At 49.7% G+C, this 23,177-nt stretch overlaps 1 protein-coding gene across 1 annotated transcript in view; it reads right to left on the bottom strand.

The window, feature by feature from the left end:
- Positions 1-3,575: 3,575 nt before the first annotated feature.
- LOC123110936 (E3 ubiquitin-protein ligase RGLG2) overlaps positions 3,576-23,177 on the bottom strand; it is a 54,001-nt gene continuing 34,399 nt past the window's right edge. The window contains exons 16-17 of the mRNA XM_044531581.1: positions 3,982-4,038; positions 3,576-3,902 (exon numbers count right to left, since the gene is read on the bottom strand). Coding sequence (XP_044387516.1) covers positions 3,822-3,902; positions 3,982-4,038 — 138 coding nt within the window. The 3' untranslated portion in view covers positions 3,576-3,821. The remainder of the gene's footprint in view (positions 3,903-3,981; positions 4,039-23,177) is intronic.

The following is a 23,177-nucleotide window of genomic DNA, read 5'->3' as shown; positions in this document are numbered from 1 at the left end:
GGGAGAAGTATTGAGGAAGAAGAAGAGTGAGAGTGGGAGCATGTGGGGGAGGTAGGGGGAAGGGAAGAGAGGAGGGGGAGGGGAGGTAGGGGGAAGGGAAAGAAAGGAGGGGGAGGGGAGGGACGGGTGGGGAAAGGTGGTGGGTTGGTGCGGGTTAGCAGTAGCGCGGGATCTAAAACGCGCTGCTGCTAAGGAATTAGCAGCAGCGCGCTTTGGGATACGGCGCTACTGCTAACTGGGACAAAAAAGTGTGGCAATTTGAAATTTAGCAGCAGCAATCTCAGAAAAAGCGCGCTACTACTACATCCTTATCAGTAGCGCGGTTCGCGCGACCGCGCTACTGCTAATTAGAGTTAGGTGAACACCGCCGGTCGATATTTGTAGCAACGCGTTTTACGCCGAGCGCGCTACTGCTAAATCCTTATCAGCAGCGAGTTTCCCGCACACGCGCTACTACTAGTTAGCAGCAGCGCTCCTTTTTGAGCCGCGCTGCTGCTAAGATTCTGTGTATAGGCTTTTCCCTAGTAGTGTATGTTGATCATTCCCTGAGGTCCAAGTAGCCGTCCCTTCCTCAAGCGTCAACGCTCTTTCTGAGTCACGAAAGCACGGTACGCCGTCTTCACAGTGTAGTTGCCAAATTTCTCAAAAGCCCAAGCTAGAAGGTCCTCACCCCCGCCTTGCCTCGGCATCTGGGGCAATAAAATTATCCCTGACAATATCCTGCCGCCAAGACCAGTTGGTCGTGTCAATAAGATCAGCCACCCTCTCAATGGTGGTATTTGGCGGACGCGGGAGTGGTGTCATGGATATTGTTCCTGGAATCCACTTGTCGGTCAAGACCGAAATGGTGCTGCCATCTCCAACACGAGAGATCAAGCCATTCTTCAGAGCATCTCTTCCCGCAATAATCGCTCTCCAAGTGGTCGAGGGCCACTTGGGAACAGTAGCATGCATGGAGTCAGTATCCGGAAATATCTACCCTTCAGAACTCTTGCACAAAGGGAATTCATTAGCTCCCAACTACCCTTAGATTCGAACTTCTCTTCTTTAGAGAAATAACACAAATCATGAGACCGATCAAAACTATCATGTCTCGCTTATCTCATGAGACCCCGTGTGGAAGCAATCTAGATTTTATCTAGTTATTAAAATAAGGACGAAAGAACACTACTTTGAACTAATTTACGTACATTAGTTCCAGCCTACTTTAGTCTTCCAAATCCTACATTTTGCAAAAATGACGGAAAAGAAAAGCCAAGCTTTCCGTATCTTAGTGACCATGAACACCATGTGGTTTATAAGTTTTCGCCATGCCACGATGGCCGAGAACATCCATGGGTAAAGCGTCGACCACGGCATCACACTGGCCTCCTTTTGGTCGTCACTGCCCTCTAGCGCCATGCCGAGGCCCCTTATGATGTACTGCATGGCGCCCCCAGACGTGAAGCTACGGCTCCATGCACGGGGTCTCCCAAGATGTCCATGACATGCGACCCCGCCTTGCCAGGAACAGCCGCACGTCGAAACCAGCAACGCCGGTGAATACCTAGGACTGCCGGGTCAACCATCGAACCTGTCACAGTTATCTGGTTGGCCTTACTACTCTGACCGTTGCAGTGTAGGCCCATGTAGATAGGCCGACCGAGATGGTAAAGAGCGGGCGAGCCAGGTGACGTCTGCCTCGTCACCGCCAGCAAGGAGGGCAAGCGTGCGGTCGCGGCGCCAACGTTGCCGCTGGAGACGGGGCAGTCGACAGCGTGGTATCTGGTAAGGCGGCCGGCCGCGGCGACCTCGCGCAAAGGAGAGAGAGGAGCCAAGAGTGAGTCAACAGGGCACTTTCCCAACCGAATCTCCTCCCTTCGCTGCCTAGAAGAAACATTAGGAGGATGATCGGCCACCAAAGAAAGAGACCCTAGACAAACAAATCAAGAAAACGCCTAAAACACAGAATAACTCCCACGGCAAACAGACGGGAACAAGAAAGAATAATACAAGAAACAAACCTGATCATGCATACGCACCACGAGACCGAGGCGGAGGATCCGCCATCAATTCAGAACCTGCAAGCAGCACGGAACAGCCACCTCGGCGCAATAAACGACCATCACATATCGAAGTAGCCGGCATAACTACAGGCCGTCCAGATACACCGAGCGAAGCAGGAGGACAAATCGAAACACCGCGACAACCGACGACAGCCCCACGTAGCCGAGGAGGACGACTCGGATGCCGTGGGCATGTATGCGACAACGAGAAACCAAAGCCCACGAACCAAGTGCAATACAATCACATAACAGGAAAGAAGGCCTATTTATAACTCACGAGAGGCAGAAAAAGAAAACAAAAACAAACACGAAACGTACAGTGGCAAGTAGCACCGCCGCACCTCATGCCCTCATCTGCGTGCCGCCGTGACCTGGCTGGCCTCACGCCCTCGCCTAACCATGGAAGGAAATAGCTCTGTCACCGCTACATGGAGAGAAGGGCGAAGAGCTTGGTCGCATGCGAGACGTGGGGATTAGGAAAGCAGAACAATATTCCGCCAAGCTCCTGATTTCTGTCGAGCACCTGCACCTGCTCATCCTCAGCAGCCCAACTCGCCCGACCACAGCCAGCTCCTGCTCCACTCGGTCCCCCGCCACTTAGCCACGCTCGAGACCATAACACCGTACCGCTTCCTCTCCGTCTCGACGACTTAGAACTAGCAGCCCAATCCTCACCGGCACCAGGGGCATCAGGACGCCAGGAAGACCCACCCTCGCCGCCAACGCGTCGCGCACGCTGGATGTCGGAAAGGAAGGAAGCGGCAACACGATCCGGAAGCACTTCCTGGCGCGAGCCGCGGAGCACACGGCCGTGACGCCATTGTCTCCTCCTTGCTCATCGCCGGTGGCGAGACGCCCTTGAAGATTGGGCTGCCCACAACAGGGTGCAATTCTGCCAGTCCGTCACCCCTGCGCACACCCGCCTCATTCATGTTTCTCCATGCACCTCTTCCTTCACAGGCGAACGCCTGCGAGGCAATGAACGGATCGAAAGCGAGAGACATTGACCACAGAGAAGAGAAAGGAGAGCTTTTTATAGATGCGTATGGTGGTGGAGGATTCAACCGGGGTCTTCCAGAACCACCACGATCGTTGAGGGCAAAGACATCAAGAATAAGAGATAAGAAAGACGAAAGCGGCACCGATCAGAACCACCAGCATCCTCTGCTTACACGATCAAAGCGGCAACAATTATTCACGCTAAAGCAGCACCGACGACGCTAACGCGAACACCACCACAGGTGGATCGTAAAGAAACTGCCACGCAGAGAGATGTGCAGCCCAGAAAGAGGAGAAAGCCCACGCATGCAAGGAACCGCCGAACGAATCTTGCAGAACCAGGTCAACGGATCAGGCTGGCCCACCCGCCCCAAAATTCGCTAGACACACCAACAGAATCGGTGAGGGCCTTAACAAAATTTTCACGAAAAGCCTATCGTCACAACCGATGTTTACCCCCCAAGCTCCCAAACTAATACACGCGTCGAGGCTCCGTACGCTCAAACGTTGCAGTCAAACAAGTGGGAGACGTAAAACCAAAAACTTCCCCGGATATAGGGGCTTGGTTATTTTTGCCTGCCACTGGCTACTAGTTTTGCAGTAGTGCCCGTTCTAGGTACTGAACTGATGACATATAACACAGAGCAGTACACAACTGTTATTCATTTTCTTTACGGTACAAGCTACAGTACAAACAGAGTTCTTTTTCTTTTCCATGGATTCTACTTCCAACACTCCAGCGTACTTCAGTCAAACCTAGTTAGGCATGTGAGGCTGTTAGTATAGTTTTACTCTTGTATCAATTGGCCTTCGACAGATGGGGCAGTCCGCGACCTGCGGTCCACACCCTGAACAAGTCTGCATGTAAAGAAAAACTTAGAACTGGGAAAATGCGGTCTAGCTACACAGTCTAGGCCTACCAGTGTTATAGTCTCACCTGATGACCACAACCAAATGCCATGTCCCGGGGTTTGGCAAGGCAAACTGGGCAGAACTGCAGATATCGAAAAGTAGATGTGAATATACATATGTTTGTTCGATTTCAATGAAAACAATTTACTGAAAAACAGAATATACAGATGTTGGAGTAGAATCTTCACTAATGAAAAATGGCATGCTTGGATATTGAGCAAAAAAACAAAATTTGCCGTGCTATGCTCGCCATTCAAAAGAATATTGCTTGCTTTTCTACACTACCTAACCACAATGGGACAGGGAAAGCTTGCTTGCATAGGAAAGCAGGCTCGACTTGAACAGAGTACCAAGTGCTTGTTGGAGTTGTATTGAATATTGTGTACAAGGTAGGTTATAGTTAAACTTGGAGTCATACCATGGATAGACAGAGTATGGAGTCGGGTCCTAGTAGGACACTTGATGCGGAGCATCCTAAGAACATCACCATGTTAAGAGCACTTTTGCCAAGTGACCGTGCGGCATCTAATTCATACATATAAAGATGAATCATCTCCTTTATACGTGTTCACTTGATTCCTTCTTGGATGGTATACTACTTAATAATCTATCGTGCATGTATAGATTTGATCGGAGCTTCACGGATGATGAGGAGTGCAAGCACAAAGGAACAACTACACCATCCGCGAAGGAAGCGTGGAGGCGGAGACGGAAGATGGAGTTGCGGAGGTACAACCTGATGAAGAGGACCGTCTAGGAGCAGCCAAGATTAAGTCGTGCTCCAGCGGCCGGACATCCAATGGCGTACCAGACATCTGGTGCTTCCCAACCAACCGGACATCCGGTACCTGTCGTGGATCTAAATCTGACAGTAGAGTGGGGGGTAGGTATGGAGAGGCAAGGTCCTAGCTATGGAGAGGTTGTAAACACAAGAGATGTACGAGTTCAGGCCCTTCTCGGTGGAAGTAAAAGCCCTACGTCTCGGAGCCCGGAGGCGGTCGAGTGGATTATGTGCATATGGATTACAGGGTGCCGAACCCCTCTGCCTGTGGAGGGGGGTGGCTTATATAGAGTGCGTCAGGACCCCAGCCAACCCACGTAATGAAGGGTTTAAGGTACATTAAGTCCGGGGCGTTACTGGTAACGCCCCACATAAAGTGTCTTTACTATCATAAAGTCTACTCAATTACAGACCGTTGCAGTGCAGAGTGCCTCTTGACCTTCTGGTGGTCGAGTGAGTCTTCGTGGTCGAGTCCTTCAAGTCAGTCGAGTGAGTCCCTCGTAGGTCGACTGGAAGGTGATCTCTTCTAAGGGTGTCCTTGGGCAGGGTACTTAGATCAGGTCTGTGACCCTACCCTAGGTACATGACTCCATCAGTACCCACCGGAAATCCGGTGCCAGGACACCCAAGAGGAAATCAACGAATTTGCAAGACAGGCCACTTGGCCTCATACTCCCTCCCACCTACCCTTCTGTGGCCTATACTATAAATAGACCTCCCCCTTAAGAATAGAAACCAAATCATAGAGCCTAGCTCATGTATCTCCCCTTGTGAGATTCCTGTTGAGAGAGAGACTCCATTGGAACACAAGGCCTCCACATTTGGAGAAGAAAGGCTTCATAAAAGCATCAAGCCCACCTTATCCTAGGACTTGGGGAAAAACTATCTTGTTCCATCTCACTCCTTGGATGATTTGAAACATGGATCTATCTATGTGTATCTTCATTTGTATCTATGTGTTGATTTGTGTGATTTCCCTTGTGTTCTTCATGGGTTTTCTCAAATCCAGCTCCAATTTATGAAGATTGGGCCACATAGGATCTCTACCCTACATCATCTTGGTATCAAAGCAAGGTTGCCACAAATTTGGAGCCTTACCCCTCACTTTCTACCCTTAGTTCTCTTGCCCAATTTCTAAAAATTTCCAACAAAAATAGCTCCAATTTTTCCTTGTGATTTGATGTTCTACCGAGTTTTTGTTGATTACTTTCTGTGGATCTAGTGCTTGGCAAATGGATCTACCTCCCTTGGCATTCTCTAGCCCCAATTTGTCTTTTCCCCCCATCAATTTTGCCCCCAAAATCACGATCCGGAGCCCAAATCCTGTGCTAGACATCAACCACCGGACATCCGGTAGCCCCACAGGAAATCCGGTGACTGTATAGAAATCGCGTCCCATCAACCGGACATCTAGCCATTACCGGACATCCGGTGCTTCTCAGACGACCAGACATTCGTTACCTGGAAAACCGACTTCGGCTGCCATTTGTTTTGGCCCTAACTAATTCATCCGGACTCCAATTTTGATGTTCTTTAGCTTGTTTTGTAGTTATTGACATCCACCATCCACCAAAATTAGTTCCCACACCACTTGAGTCCATCAAAATTTCCAAATTTTGGCATCTTCGCCTAGGCCCTCTACCAAAACCACCATAACTTCTGCAATTTTGACCCTTTTTCATCCCCATTGCATTTGTGGTCGTTGAGTTGTGATTTAAGTCTCCAAGTTGTTTCGGCAACTTAGGGACGGTTGCTTCAACAACGACACCGTGTACCGTTCCATCAACTACATCAACCATAAGCTTCCGCAAGCGACGATGATCATCCATCCTTCGTGACTACCTTCCGGAAGCAAGGCCGGTTACCTCCAACTAAGTGAAAAGTTAAGTTTGACGAGTTAGGCTAGCTATCCAAGTATTGTCATGCTACGCAAAAACTTGAGCACCATAGTGATACGATATCATATTGTTACATCATTTGGTACATCATATAGTGTGAAAGCTTACTCCCATGCATATTTAGTTGAGGCTCAATAAGAATAGTGGCAAAGAGAAAAAAAAGCTTCTAAGCAAGGAAAAGATCAAAACTTATAAGCAAAAGTGGGGCATGAAAAGATAAACTTGTGCATACGGATACATGGAATAGGAAAACGTTTTGGTTGCATATATAGGATTGGTGCCAAGTGGTGAATCATGCCCAAATGTGCTATCAAGCTAGTGTCGCTCCTTGTGTTTGAGCAACATGAGCTTAGAGAAGAAAAAACGAAACTGAGAGAGAACTCCCCCGACGCACCCCGCGTGCGCCACGGGAGAGCTTGCGCCGCCGGCGGCGCCCCTAGGCTCCTCCCTCCCTCCTCTCCCCGCCGCCGCCGGCGCGGTGCTGGCGGCGGCAGGGCGTTTCCCCCTCTCCCACAGGGTGCTCTGGGCGGCGCGGGGCAGCTCGTCCTTGCGGGGGAATTAGGCCGGCAAGGCCTCCGGCAGCGGAGGCGCGGGGCTCTGGCGGCGGCGTTGGATGGTGGTGGTGGTGTGGATCTGTTGCGGGGGTGTGCCCCAATGCGGTCGCATCCTGGACGGCAGATCCAGGCCGGCGGCGATGGATGGCGGGCGTAAGCGGGCGGGGATGGTTGGCCGCTTCAGCCGGTGGTGGCATTGGTCCTCGCGGCGCGATCTCCTTGGCTCGCTGTAGCTTCACCGGTCCGAGTTGGCTGGGCGCGGTGGCTGGCATGCTTGTGGCGGTGACGGCTCCTGGATCGGGATCTGGCGCGGACGGGCGGCGCGGAGGTGGCCTACATCTTCGGCGGCGCGCCGCAACTGCTGCAGGGCAGCTCGGTACTGCCCCTCGGGGTCCCGGCGTGGATGTGGGCTGCCACGGCGTGATGGTGGCTCATGGCGGTGGTCTAGGTCGTTTCACGGCGGCAGCTGGGCATCTCCGGCGTCGGCCCATCGGTGAGCGGCCTGTGTCGGCCTTCGATCCCTCTCGTCGTTGTCCGGTCGCTACCTCCGTCGAAGGGTTGGCTCTCTCCCAGTTGCGATCCATTGCTCATCTCGCGCCCGGTGCTACAGGACAGAACTCGTCTCACGCCCGGCAGCAGGACCGAGCTCGTCTCGCACCCGGCAGCAGGACCGGTCTCACCTAGCGCCCGATGCAGCAGGACAGGTCGATGGAGGCCAGTTTTGGCCGGTCTATTAGGTCTCGACGCTGGGGGCCACCCAAGGGTGCGAAAGGCGGGGCCTTTACACTCGTCTCTTTGGTTGGGGTAACAGCGTGTCTCGGGTGAGGTGGTGTCAAGGTCTTGGATTCTGGGGCAGCGAGTCCCGGGTGAGGTGGTAGCGCGGTGCTCATGGGAAGAGCCTGTGGCTCGGTGTTGCCCTGTGGCCATGGCCGTGTGGGCGGCATGGTCGACGGGGTTGGCGTTCAATGGTGATGAGTGTTGGCCGGGGTGAAAACCTATTCGATCTTCGGACGGACAGGCGACAGCGAAGCTCGTTCCCTTATTGAAGGCGTCGTCGCGGCTCTCATTGCCTTACCCGTCGTGTTGCTCCAGGGAAAACACTGATCCTCAAGTCAGGCGGTGGCGACGCTCCGGTGTCGTAACCTTCTTGAAGGCGCCGCCTTGGACCCACGGTTCGTCGTATGCGGCTTCTATCTCTTCAAGGTGGCGTGTTCACGGTTGAGGACCCCGGTTGCTCTTGTAGTGCTAGGGGTGGTGTTGCTGCGATCAGCGCCTATGTATCCTGCCTTGGGTGTGTGCGTGTGTTGTGGTGGCGTGCGTTTGTACCGGGTTGTGGATGATCATTGCTTTATATATAAAGCGGGGCGAAAGCCTTTTTCGGTTAGTTAGGCAATTTTGTATTGCTCATCTCTATAGTTGCACAAGTCTCATTATCCCACCGCATGTGTTCTTTGTTGCCCTCCTCTACTTCAGTGATCACTTGCTTTCCATTTTGAGTCCTTTGGATTGATTTCAACATTTACAATACCTTGAACTTCAATTTGCTTGATATTTTGTGCCAGTAATCCCTTACCGAGCTCCACATATAACCTTGTTGTGAGTTGTGGGTGCGTTCGGGAACACTTATCAATACCATATTTGCTCTATTAGTACACATTGGACAATCTTCTATCCTTGTCATCCACAGAGCCGAGAAGGTAACTTGATATTGTTCTTTCCTTTTTAGCACTTACTACTTGCACTGGTGCCATGATGTATAGGGACGACACATCTCCTTCAGTCTACATCCACGACGACAAGTTCGATGTCAACAAGAGCTACGTCAACGCCAAGATGGACGCTCAAATGGAGGAGCTCAATGTCCTCATCAACAACGGCAAGAGGTCTTCAAGATCATCTTCAAGAAGACACTCAAGTGGCATGCTCACGAGCTACTATCTCCGGCAAGGTCACATCGGCATCGACACCATCACCGACAAGTTCATGAAGTTTGAGAGCTCGAGGACTTCACCACCTCCCTTGGCATCTTCGCCTTTGGATGTGCGGCATCTTCCCTGACAAGTACCTCAACAATAAGAACAAGAGGAGCTCCCTAAGCACAGGTCCGCCACTTCCACGAGCTACTACGACCTCGACACCAACCATGAGATTCCTTTCTATGAACCTCAAACTACATCGAGTCCCCCTCCGAAGATCAAGTAAAGTGCGCCACAAGAAACTTCCACGACTACGGGTCGGCATGGTGGCTTCACACACTTTCGAAGAACTTCCACATGAGTTGGCCCAAGACGAAGACGGCTATGCGGCGAGAGTTTGTGCCTCCACTGTAAGGGCATATTTCTCCCTATGTGGTTTTGGTGCTTGATGACAATGCATTTGCGGACCAATCATGTGCATTGAGTATTTCAGATATCTCATGTCTAGGCACAAGACGATTCGGTGCCCCTCGGAGCCTAGTGAAGACGGCGTTTCTCTACGTTTCTTTTCGGTGGATTTGAGTCGTAGGAAAGCCGTACTATTAAGAGGGAGTCCGCTTCGGAAAGGTTTGGGTGGAATCAACACGTACACGTCTGTCCCTGTGCACCACCTTTCCTTTGCTCCTTTGGAGCACCGACCATTTATCCGTGTCTCTACAAAATGAAGGACTCCAAGCACTATTGTGCTGTGGCATGCGGTGGTACTGCTCAAGGGAGCAGCAGTATCGTAGTGGCCCACGGTAGTACCGTCCAGGGAAGCGGTAATACCGCATAATGCGGTAGTACCGCTCCTCAGGCGCGATAGTACTGTGGCCTCTAGCCCAGCACAGTGACACGCGCGGAAGTAGGGGCGGAAGTAATTTTTTACATCCGCGCCCTACGCGGTAGTACCGCTCCATGCGTGCAGTAGTACCCTGTCGGATTTTTGCACAGATCAAAACACAGCGAAGTAGCCACGGATGTAATTTAATTAGTCCGTGTCTTCCCAGCCTAGTCGAACCCTACCTTGCGGTAGTACCGCAAGGACGCGCGGTAGAACCGCTCCGGCGGTTCTACCGCTCGTTGCTTTAACGTACCAGGGCCTCGTCTGGTCTCTGCCGCGGGAGCGGTAGTAGCGCAACCTCGAGCGGTAGTACCGCAAGTCGGTGCGGTAATACCGCATGTCGCGGGCTGAGTAAGTGGGTAACGGTTGGATCTTTCCTCTCACTATATAAGGGGGGTCTTCTTCCCCAAGTTTACTACCTCTTCCTTCCCCAAGCTCCATTTTCACCCAATCTCTCTCCCTAGCCAATCAAACTTGTTGATTCTCTAGGCATTGGTTGAGAAGGCCCCGATCTACACTTCCACCAAGAGAAATTTGACTCCCCTCACTAATCCCTTGCGGATCTTGTTACTCGGGTGTTTGAGCACCCTAGACGGTTGAGGTCACCGCGGAGCCATATTCCATTGTGATGAAGCTTCGTGGTGTCGTTGGGAGCCTCCAATTAAGTTGTGGAGATTGCCCCAACCTTGTTTGTAAAGGTTCGGTCGCCGCCTCCAAGAGCACCAATAGTGGAATCACGGCATCTTGCATTGTGTGAGGGCGTGAGGAGAATACGGTGGCCCTAGTGGCTTCTTGGTGAGCATTGTGCCTCCACACCGCTCCAACGGAGACGTACTTCCTCTCAAAGGGAAGGAACTTCGGTAACACACCCTCGTCTCCACCGGCTCCACTCATGGTTATCTCTCACCTTTACTTGTGCAAGCTTATATTGTGTTGTATCCCTTGCTTGCTTGTGTGCTTGTTGTTGTTGCATCATATAGGTTGCTCACCTAGTTGCATATCTAGACAACCTACTTTGATGCAAAGTTTAATTTGGTAAAGAAAAGCTAAAAATTGTTAGTTGCCTATTCACCCCCCCTCTAGTCAACTATATCGATCCTTTCAATTGGTATCAGAGCCTCGTCTCTTTATGAAGGACTTTACCGTCCGAAGAGTATGGTTGACACCGTAGACGGTGGGGAGGAGCACCCCGGTGTGAATCCATCCTCGTCTACGGCCGATGGGGGATCCTCGGTCTCTCGTGAGGAATTCAATGCGGCTTTGGACACATTGAAAACCTCCATGACGACCGAGGTCAAAGGCATGTTTAAGGATGGTCTTAAATTATCCACCGCACCGTTGGATGTGGTCGATCCCACTAACTAGGTGACGGATGCTAACTCCGACAATGGGGAAGCTACTACTGATAAAGTTCCTTTGCCTAGTGGTAGAAGTGGAAACGGCATCATTGCCCATGTTGAACCACCCTTACTTATGGAGGACCGGTTCCCTCCACTCATTTGTATCATGTTGGTCCTCCTCGTAAGTTTGTGAAAAATGAGGATTTTGCCTCTTGGGTCTACCATTTTAAACGTCATTTGAATCATAGTTTTACTAATCTTTGGAGAATTATTGAGCAAGGTTTCTACCCGCATGACCCAAGCAACCTCACTCCTAGAGAAGCCGCGGATCATCATTCAACGAGTCCGCTCTCCTCATTATCCAAGATGCAATTCCACCCGAAAATATTGCGCATCTCCGACCTTTCACCATGGCCAAGGAAGCTTGGCAACATGTTGTTTCCATTTACAAGGGAAGCGCAAGCATTCAACGCTCCAACTATGAAGTGGTGCAAGATGAAGCCGATGAGTTTGCGATGAATGAAGATGAAGAACCTCGTGAGCTCTACCGGAGATTAACCACTCTCGCGGTCTCACTCCGAGATCATGGGAGCAAGGATACGGATGACAATTGGATTAAGCGCAAGTTTCTCAAGGCCATGATGCCTTACCATAAGGCCATGTCATCCGTCATCCGTCAAAGGCCGGACTTTCATACCTTGTCCTCAAATGAAGTGTTGGATGAGTTTGTTGCTATGAGAATCTTGGACAAGACCGCCAACAATGCGGTGATGCGCTCTCAACGGGTAAAGAAATCCAACCTTGCTTTGAAGGCCAAGGCTAGTGTGGAAAAAGAGGATGAAGAGGAGGAGAGTAACCCCGAAGATACAAAATATGCTCATCATGAGCACATGGCTCTCGCTTCAAGGCAATTTTGGAGCAAGAAGAACTCAAGACCCAACTTCAACAAGAACAACTCAAGTGGCACCAAGGGCAAGCAACGTGTGAGGACATGCTACAATTGTGGCAATGTGAGCCACTTTGTCGCGAAGTGCCCTTACGAGAAGCGGGAAGACAATGGTGGCAAGCTTATCCGAAAAGACAAAGCCAAGTCCTTCGCCAACAAGAACAACTTCATCAAGAAGACTCCTCCCCAAGGGGTTGGTGGCACAAGAAGAGTACAATGAGGATGATGAAGATGGTGAGATGGTGGCAATGGCCTCCGTTGCCATTGTCACAACTCCACGGGTGTCCCTCTTCGACTCACCCAACGAGAACATCACCGCCAAGTGCCTCATGGCCAAAGCCACCAACAAGGTAACCCCCAACATCAAAACTACCATCACTACTAATCCTTCCTTGACGGATTGCATTGATGAAAGTGAGGGGTCTAATGAGGAAGTAAATGAATTTGAGTCTTTTATGAGTAAGCTCAAGGGTAAATCCAAGAAGCACTTTGTTGCTCTCTTGGAACAACTTGGTGAAGCCAATGACATGTTCGAGGCTCACGAAGAAACCATCTCTAAGATGGAAGGACATAGTCGTGACTATGCCGATGAGATATCGGATCTCTCTAATGCGCTTGAGGAAGAGCGTGGTCATCGTTTGGCTCTTGAGGAGTCACACAATGATGATCATGCTAAATTAAAGAAAGATCTTGATCATGCTCTTGTTGTATCTCGTGTGCTCAATTCTGAGAAGGCTAAACTTGGGGTTGACCATGCTAGACTCAAGGAGGAGTTTGATATACTTGACAAGGCTCACAAGGCCTTGAAGGGTGCTCATGCTAGCCTCAAGGAGTCTCATGATCAACTCCAAGTGAAGCTAACCAAGGAGAAAGCCACTTTTCCTCATATGGTCTTAATTGATAATGCAAATGCTACTAACCCGTGTTGTGAGCATGTGCATCTTGTGGAGGAGAATGCCAAGTTGAAGGAGCAACTTGAGAAAGGCCTTGTGTCTTGCATACAAGGTGAGAAGAACCTCAACGATCTTTTGAGCAATCAAAAGGAAGTTGTGGGCAAGGAGGGAATTGGGTTTGCACCCAAGTCCAAGAACAAGAAGAAGAATGACAAGGCCAAACAACCTCTTCCTCTCAAGCAAACTTTTGTGAAGGAGGGAGAGGGTGCTTCTAAGGAGAAGAAGAACAATGTGAAGGGTGGTGGTGTCAAGAAGGGCATTGCCACTCCTTCCAACAAAGCCGGCGACTTTAACCCTTCTTATGTGCTATGCCGTGCTAGTGATGGGCATGTTTATGCCAAATTTGTTGGTTCTCCTTATGAGTACATTGAATGGTCTATTTGGGTTCCTAAGACCCTTGTTACTAACATCAAAGGACCCATTACAAAATGGGTACCTAAAACCAAGCATTGATCTCTTGTAGGTGTTTGCTTCCGGTGGGGGATCATGGTTGCTCGATAGTGGAGCCACAAATCATATGACCGGAAGCAAGGACTTGGTGGTGGACGTGCACAAGGTCTCATCTATGCACACCAATGTCGAGTGGGGTGATGCCTCGTCTTCTAAGGTATTGGGTCTTGGCAAGGTTGTCATTTCTCATGATCTCACGATCGAGAAAGTCATGCTTGTTGAGTCCCTTGCATACAATTTACTTTCCGTTCGTCAACTTGCACTCATGGGCTTTGCCACTTTCTTTGATATTGATACCGTGGCCCTCTTGTGGAGCAAGACTCTTAAAGTAGCCTTTGTTGGGCATGTCGAGAACGGTCTTTATGTGATTAACTTTTTGGAGCGACCCACTAAGACCGCGACATGCCTAATGGCTAAAGTTGACGTGGGATGGCTTTGGCATCGCCGTTTAGCCCACGTCAATATGAGATCTTTGCAAAGTCTTCTCAAGGGGGACCATGTCCGTGGACTAACAAATGTTAGTTTTGCCAAAGATCGTGCTTGCAGTGCTTGTATCGAAGGAAAGCTACATGAGAAGGCTCACCCTCCCACGACTATCATCTACTCGAAGAGGCCCTTGGAGCTCCTTCACTTGGATCTCTTTGGGCCTCCATCCTTTGATAGTCTTGGGGGTAGAAAGTATTGCTTGGTAATTGTGGATGATTATTCAAGATACACTGAGGTATATTTCTTCAAGAGGAAGAGTGAGACTCAACAAACCGTCATCAACTTTGCAAATGAAGCTCAACGTCAAAACAATGCAAAGATCTTGACAATAAGAAGTGACAACGGCACCAAGTTCAAGAACTACACCTTGGATGAGTTTCTTAGTGATGAGGGGATCAAGCATCAATATTCCGCACCTTACACCCCTCAACAAAATGGTGTAGCGGAGAGGAAGAACCGGACGTTGATGGACGCGGCAAGGACCATGATGGCGGAGTTCAAGTCTCCCTACAACTTTTGGGCCGAAGCCATCAACACCGCTTGTCATGCACCCAATCGGCTCTATCTCCGCAAGGACTTGAACAAGACTCCATATGAGATACTTACCGGTAACAAGCCCAACCTCAAGTACTTCCGGGTGTTCTGTTGTAAGTGTTTCATTCTCAAGAAAGGTGTTCGTTTATCTAAATTTGAGGCTAGAGCTCATGAGGGCATATTTGTTGGTTATGCTACAAACTCTCATGCTTACCGTGTCCTCAACAAGTCCACGTGACTCATTGAGACGTGTAACGTGGAGTTTGACGAGAATAACAGCTCCCAAGTGGAGCAAAATGGTACTTGTGATGTAGGTGATGAAATTCCTCCCCAAGCCATAAGAAGAATGGATGTTGGTCATATCCTACCCATTGAGGAACCCCTTGTGGCTGAAGGAGAAGGACAAAGTTCCACTCAAGTGAAGCCATCACCAACCCAAGACACACACGCTTCCGAAGAACAAAATGAAGGCCCTCAACCAAGTGAACAAGATCAAGGGCAAGATCAATCTCAAGATGGTGGTGAACCACCAAGTGATGCCTAAGGTCAAGTTCTCCCTCCCGAGCAAGTTCAAGATCAAGAGCAAGCTCAAGATCAAGAACAAGCTCAAGACGACGCTCAAGATCATGTTACCGCTCCTCAACTATCTCTTGAGGAGGAATTAGAGCGTCGTGCCGCCAAGATTGCTTCCAAGCTCACTACCAAAGATCATCTTATGAAGAATGTGCTTGAAAGCTTGAGAAAGGGGGTGAGCACTCGTAGACAATTAGCAAACTATTGTGAACATCACGCGTTTGTTTCTTGTGTTGAACCCCAAAAGGTCTATGAGGCGCTCGAGGATCCGGATTGGCTCAATGCCATGCATGAAGAACTCAACAACTTCGAGCACAACAAGGTGTGGAGATTGGTGCCAAGGCCAACGGGGAACCATAATGTCATTGGAACCAAGTGGATATTCAAGAACAAGCAAGATGCTCATGGAATTATCGTTCGCAACAAGGCTCGTTTGGTAGCACAAGGCTACTCCCAAGTCGAGGGTATCGACTACGGTGAAACCTTTGCTCCCGTTGCTCGCCTTGAATCTATTCGTTTGTTGATTGCCTATGCTTCTCATCATAACTTCAAGTTGTAACAAATGGATGTGAAGAGTGCTTTTCTTAATGGTCCTATTATTGAGTTGGTGTATGTCAAACAACCCCCAGGGTTTGAGGATCCCGAGTTCCCCAATCATGTGTACCAACTCGATAAGGCACTCTATGGCCTTAAACAAGTCCCACGTGCGTGGTATGAGCACCTTACCGAGTTGTTGCAAGATCGTGGGTTTGAAATTGGGAAAATCGACCCCACTCTTTTTACTAAGAAGGTCAAAGGGGAGTTGTTTGTATGCCAACTATATGTTGATGATATTATCTTTGGTTCCCCTAACAAAGCTTTCAATGAGGAATTTGCCGCTCTCATGACCTCAAAGTTCAAGATGTCCATGATGGGAGAGTTGAAGTTCTTTCTCGGGTTCGAAATCAAACAAAGAAGAGAAGGAACCTTCATCAAACAAGCCAAATACACTCAATACATGCTCAAGAGATTCAAGCTAAGTGATGTCAAGCCGGCTTCCACTCCAATGCCCGTCAAATGCCAACTTGACATAGATCCCAATGGCAAAGCGGTGGATCAAAAGGTATATTGTTTCATGATTGGCTCCTTGCTTTACATTTGTGCATCTAGACCAGATATCATGTTGAGTGTGGGAATTTGTGCACGGTTTCAAGCCGCACCTAAGGAAAGCCACTATGTGGCGGTCAAGCGAATCTTTCGATATTTGGCTCATACCCCAAACTTTGGCTTATGGTACTCAAGAGGAGCTAACTTCAACCTTTTGGGCTATTCGGACTCGGATTGGGCGGGAGACAAAGTGGATAGGAAGTCAACCTCTGAAGGGTGCTAATTTCTTGGTTGCTCTTTGGTGAGTTGGTCTTCTAAGAAGTAAGTTGTATGTCTCTCTCGTCCATTGAAGCAGAGTATGTGGCCGCCCGTAGTTGTTGTGCTCAACTTCTATGGAAGAGCAAACTTTAAAGGATTACGGTGTCATTTGTGACAAAGTGCCTCTTTGGAGTGACAATGAAAGTGCCATCAAGATCTCTCTCAACCCGATGCAACACTTCAAGACGAAGCACATTGAGATTCGATATCACTTCATCCGGGATCACATTAGGCGAAGGGAGATCCAGCTCAAATATGTCAACACTCATGATAACCTTGCAGATCTTCACGAAGCCCTTGGATGAAGCAAGATTTCACGAGTTAAGGCATGAGCTAAATATCATTGATTCGAGCAATGTGGCTTGAACCCTTGCACACCCCACCATACTCATCTTGATGTCTTGTTTAGGTGTAGGCATGGACATAGGGAGGGTGTTGTTCTCTCAATGAACTCTTTCTCCCCCAATTATGCATAAATTGATCAACTCTTTCACATTAGCCATTTTTAATGGTACTTGTGTTTCAAAGACGAGTTTTGGGCCCAAGGATAATTTTTTTCGGTGCCATACCAATTGACTCAAACATAGGTGGCTTCAGCCACCGCCTCTCCCCTTACGAGGTTTTGTTTCGTGTTTGGTCCTTGTTGTCTTTTGCCTTCTTTTGAGTCGTGTTTGTGTTTGAGTTGCCTCGTGTGTGTGCTCGTTTGCGTGTCCGGTTGCTTTGCAAAGGCCGTGTTTTTCTGTTTTATCGAAACGTGCACTTTCTTCGGTTTATGGTACTACCGTGGCAAGCCACGGTACTACCGCAGGAGATGGGTTGCCCTGTGCGTGCACAGCTGCATCCGAGGCACGGTACTACCGCTTCCATCGCGGCAGTAATTTTTTACTACCGCTGGAAGAGCGGTACTACCGCCCCCGGTACTTCAGCCCGGGCGGTACTACCGCGTTGACCCGCGGTACTACCGCGCCGTCGCGAGCGAGTGGGGGTCAAGAGCGGGCAGGGGGAGTTCCAACTTCCCCATACCCATTCAACTCTTTTTTCCACTTCGTCTCTCTCTCCTGCCCAAGAACGGCGCCGGAGGACCTCGTCAGATCTCCATCTCCGGCCGCTCTCCTCGCATTCCGACCGGTGGGATCGATCCCCACCTCGCCCTCTTGCCATGGAACCCGGTATCTCCCTTAGTCCTCTCTCTGCCTCGTCGTTTTTGCTTCTAGGTTTTGGAAGATGCATGTGTAGTTCTTGAGATTTTTGGCTAAATCATTGCAAGAGGAGGGTGTAGGAGAGTGCTGGTGATGTAGAGATGCTTTTGATATGTTGCAACACGGTAATTTTGATCAACGGTAGTACCGATTCAAATTTGCGAATGTGCCTAGATCCGTTCTTGCCAAATTCAAATCCGTGCGATACTACTGCGCCTCTCGTGCGGTACTACCGCTCTGGCGAGATCCGCCCCGTACGGTACTACCGCTCCGTTGGAGCGGTACTACCGCCCGGTGCGCGGAAGTAAAAAATTTACTTCCGCTCTAGGCGCGGTACTACCGTGCCATCCCGGTGCAGTACTACCTCGGCTAGAGCAGATGTAAATTTTTACGTCCGCCCCATGGTGCGGTACTACCGTTGACATATGAACTACCTTGTTGTGACTACCCAATCTTATTTTTACTTGTTTCGTTTGTTTTGACCCTGGTCTTTGCAATGACCCTTCTCGTTCTTCTCGTGTGTTTTGTGTTGTGTGACATAGGTGGTTCTCCAATGTCCGTCGCTCGAATCCCAGCCGCGACACGAGCTCCAAGCGGCTTCGCAATCAAGAAGCACCTAAGGGCTCCAATGCCCAACAACGCAATGTCAAGAAAACCGCCAACAAGTTCAAGGAGCCAACCGTTGGATGGACGAGATGCCTCAAGCCGAGTTCATCATTTGAAGGAGGATTAACCCCTATGTGAACCCTCTTGAGAATGCCAAAGGGAATGAGTTGTTCTGGACCAAGCAGCAGAATCTCATCTACATCGATGTGATCAAGTCCAAGCACAACATCTATGTTCCAATGCAGTGGATTGATATGAACCATTTAAGGAAGGACCGGGCATACTTTGGTGAGGCGTTGGACTTGGTGGAGCAGTTTGGCATTGATGACTTTATCATGTTCCACATGGACTTTGACCCGGAGATCGTGGCTCAGTTCTTTGCTTCCGTCCACTTCCACACGGATGAGGAACGGACTATGACTTGGATGACCAATGGGAGCGGATGTCTGCTAAGTGGAAGGAATTCATGGAGATGTTGCATGTTCGTAATGAGGGGCTCAATGTGCCCATTGGTGTCCGCCCTCACGGCAACCCAGAGTCCGCCAACAAGAACAAGCTTCAACCGTTCCTTGTGGAGAATAAGCTAGCCAATGGCACGCAGTCTTGCGTACTCAACCCTTTCCTTGATGTCATGCACCGGATCTTCCGCAACACTCTCTTTCCGCGCATTGGTGACAAGGATAAGGTGCATGCTTATCTCGTGGATATGATGCTTCTTTGTGAGGAGGCGCGTCGTCAAGTTACCCAACCACTGGGCATCTCTCATATCATGTGGGTTGAGCTCCGGTTTGCGGTCTACAATCGCAAAGTTCCCATCTATGGTCCATACATGCACCTCTTGATCTCGAAGACTTGGGAGAAGCTCTTTCCGGATGAAGACTTTTCTGCTCCCAACTGGGTTTGCCATGAGCCTATCAAGCTGCGACAGAAGAACAAGTGGGCCAATACCACTACCAGGGCTGAGGCTGAGGCTGAGGCTGCTAGGATGAATGTTGATGAGGACGAGGTTGAGGAGGAGGCTGAGGACAATTCTGCGGGGTACGCTCCTCCATCTTCTGAGCCCTCTTGGGCTAAGAAGCTGAAGGCAAAGATGAAGGCTCTGTTCTGCATGCAGGCCAAGGGGCAGTACAAGACCCATGTTGCTCAGAAGGAGTCGCCAGCGCGACAAGAGGATCTTGAGGACGTTCGGCGAGATCGTGGAGAGCGGGTCAGAGAAGAACATCGCTCCTGAGGCTGACTGGATGACAAAGCATGGCAATCAGTGGACCGAGTCAGAGGAGGAGTCCATTCCCGCTGCCGAGACCGATGAGGAGATTGTTGGATGATCTCCACAGAGGATGCTACCACCTGTGTCGTAGATGTCCTCTCTGCCTTTTTGGTGTCTTGATGCCAAAGGGGGAGAGTGTAGGATTTGCGACTCGTGTCTCTTTGTTTTCGTTTCGTTGGACCTTCGTTCATGTTGCTTTGGTTTGTTGGTTTGTGTTTGTGTTCGTGTGTGTCCTGGAGACTATCATATGGTGTGAGACATATGCACTCAAGCTTATCTTATTGTCTATTATGCTTAGTAGTTTGTGAGCTTATGCTATCTTGTGCCCTCTCCGTTATGCTCATATACATTGCCTTGCCTCCATGCTTAGCGTCATTTATATTATTGCAAGGAATGCCTTGTCTATAAAATATAGGGGGAGTGTTGATCCTAGTATGTGTGTCGTGCAGTCCAAAGCATATCTATAGAGTGCACATATCTAGGGGGAGTATCTCTATATTTTATAGATATTGGGTTTGCTTATGTTCATTTTTATACTCTTATGTGCAAATCCCGTATTGTCATCAATCCACCAAAAAGGGGGAGATTGTAAGGGCATATTTCTCCCTATGTGGTTTTGGTGATTGATGACAACGCATTTGCGGACTAATCGTGTGCATTGAGCATTTCAGATATCTCATGTCTAGGCACAAGACGATTCGGTGCCCCTCGGAGCCTAGTGAAGACGGCATTTCTCTACGTTTCTTTTCGGTGGATTTGAGTCATAGGAAAGCCGTACTATTAAGACGGGGTCCGCTTCGGAAAGGTTTGGGTGGAATCAACACGTACACGTCTGTCCCTGTGCACCACCTTTCCTTTGCTTCTTTGGAGCACCAACCGTTTATCCGTGTCTCTACAAAATGGAGGACTCCAAACGCTATTGTGTTGTGGCATGTGGTAGTACTGTTCAAGGGAGCAGTAGTACCGCAGTGGCCCATGGTAGTACCGTCCAGGGAAGCGGTAGTACCGCGCAATGCGGTAGTACCGCTCCTCGAGGGCGGTAGTACCGTGGCCTCTAGCCCAGCAAAGTGACATGCGCGAAAGTAGGGGCGAAAGTAATTTTCTACACCCGCGCCCTACGCAGTAGTACCGCTCCATGCGTGCGGTAGTATCGTTCCGGATTTTTGCACAGATCGAAACACAGCGGAAGTAGCCACGGATCTAATTTTTTTAGTCCGTGCCTTCCCAGTCTAGTCGAACCCTGCCTTGCGGTAGTACCGCAAGGACGCGCGGTAGTACCGCTCGTTGCTTTAACGCAACATGGCCTCGTCTGGTCTCTGCCGCGGGAGCGGTAGTACCGCAACGTCGAGCGGTAGTACCGCATGTCGCGGGCTGAGTAAGTGGGTAACGGTTGGATCTTTTCTCTCACAATATAAGGGGAGTCTTCTTCCCCAAGTTGACTACCTCTTCCCTCCCCAAGCTCCATTGTTGCTCAAAGCTCCATTTTCGCCCGATCTCTCTCCCTAGCCAATCAAACTTGTTGATTCTCTAGGGATTGGTTGAGAAGGCCCCAATCTACACTTCCACTAAGAGAATTTGATTCCCCCCACTAATCCCTTGCGGATCTTGTTACTTTTGGGTGTTTGAGCACCCTATACGGTTGAGGTCACCGCGGAGCTATATTTCATTGTGGTGAAGCTTCGTGGTGTCGTTGGGAGCCTCCAATTAATTTGTGGAGATTGCCCCAACCTTGTTTGTAAAGGTTCGGTCGCTGCCTCCAAGGGCACCAGTAGTGAAATCACGCCATCTCGCATTGTGTGAGGGCGTGACGAGTATACGGTGGCCCTAGTGGCTTCTTGGGAAGCATTGTGCCTCCACACCGCTCCAATGGAGACGTACTTCCTCTCAAAGGGAAGGAATTTCGGTAACACACCCTCGTCTCCACTCGTGGTTATCTCTCACCTTTATTTGTGCAAGCTTATATTGTGTTGTATCCCTTGCTTGCTTGTGTAATTGTTGTTGTTGCATCATATAGGTTGCTCACCTAGTTGCATATCTAGACAACCTACTTTGATGCAAAGTTTAATTTGATAAAGAAAAGCTAAAAATTGTTAGTTGCCTATTCACCCCCCCCCCTCTAGTCAACTATATCGATCCTTTCATCCACCTACACGGAAAATCTTCAACGCCAATTGGAGAACACCAAACAAGGTTCCAAGTCCCTCGACAGATACTTCATGCAGATGAAGAAAGCATTACGACAAGCCGGTGTGGACGACCCCATTTGGATGAAGTGCCACTTTACCACGGGATTGAACAACGACATCGCTAAGACTATCTTCTTCAATAAATACGAGTCTCTCGATGACCTCTACGTTAGTGCTCTCAATGCGGAACAAGAACTTAAGAAGGCCAAGGCTTCTCGACCCCATGCACACTTTGCGACAACCGAACTCCAAGGCGACGAGCATGAGGGTAGTACCACAAAGATGTCCAAGCCGGACGAGCTCCAAGACTACGCTCCAAAGTTCGACTTCACCGCCATCCCTCCTCGTGGCATTGACGATGCCGAGTCTACCATGACTCTTTTTGAAAACGGTGCGGCGACGACTACGACTACGGAGCCACTCAAGGACCAAGATTTGGAGGCGAGTGACAGGTGACAAGCAAGAATGATGCTTCCATCTTTAGAGGCGATAGTGAGATGACCGAGCATGGGATGTTCCCTTCGGTCATGAAGGCGAGTGGTGATGTGCCATCTTCGGCCTTCACCCGTGGCGACGGTGACAAGACGGTTGAGCATGGGATTTTCCCTTCAACCATTGCGATGTATGATGATGAATTGAGAGACTTGTGCACACATATTGATGGTAGTGATGAGTTGGGAGTTTCCCTTCAACCACAGCTTGGCATCGTCCTTGGTCAAACCAGCGTGGTTGCCCTGATTCAAATCTGGACGTCGTGATGGCGGTGATCTAAAACCGGTCGGCCAAGTCGTGGTGGCTACAAACTGTGGGGGAGCGACCTCATGCGGCTTCACAACAGCGGTGGTCACTGAAAGGTCTTCGGGAGGGTTCATCCCTTCCCCTTCATATCTGGTGGTTGACTTCGGCGGTGAGATGCAAACTATGGACGACGGCTTGACACAGAGGGATGGTTGTGCAGCAGTGGCGGTCGCACATCACATGTAGTTGTTGGAATCACGAAAAAGCGGTGGCGACAACACATGGGTGACTTCGATGGTGGTGCTACTTGAGCTCCGAGGTGAAAGCCTAGGTCTGACCCAAGCTGGTTATACCTGGCAATAGCGATGTTTTTTCTACGTCGTTACCTTGTTGAAGGCATTACTCAGATATGCTCGGTCTGATTATTCAGGCTGAAAACCTAGACAGCCTAGATTCTGGCCTAGGTGGTTGGATCCGGTGACAGTGACATTTGAGCGTCACTTCCTT

Source organism: Triticum aestivum, chromosome 5B (genome assembly GCF_018294505.1).
Source record: "Triticum aestivum cultivar Chinese Spring chromosome 5B, IWGSC CS RefSeq v2.1, whole genome shotgun sequence".
Taxonomy (NCBI): Eukaryota; Viridiplantae; Streptophyta; class Magnoliopsida; order Poales; family Poaceae; genus Triticum; species Triticum aestivum.
This window is presented reverse-complemented; position numbering and strand designations above follow the sequence as displayed.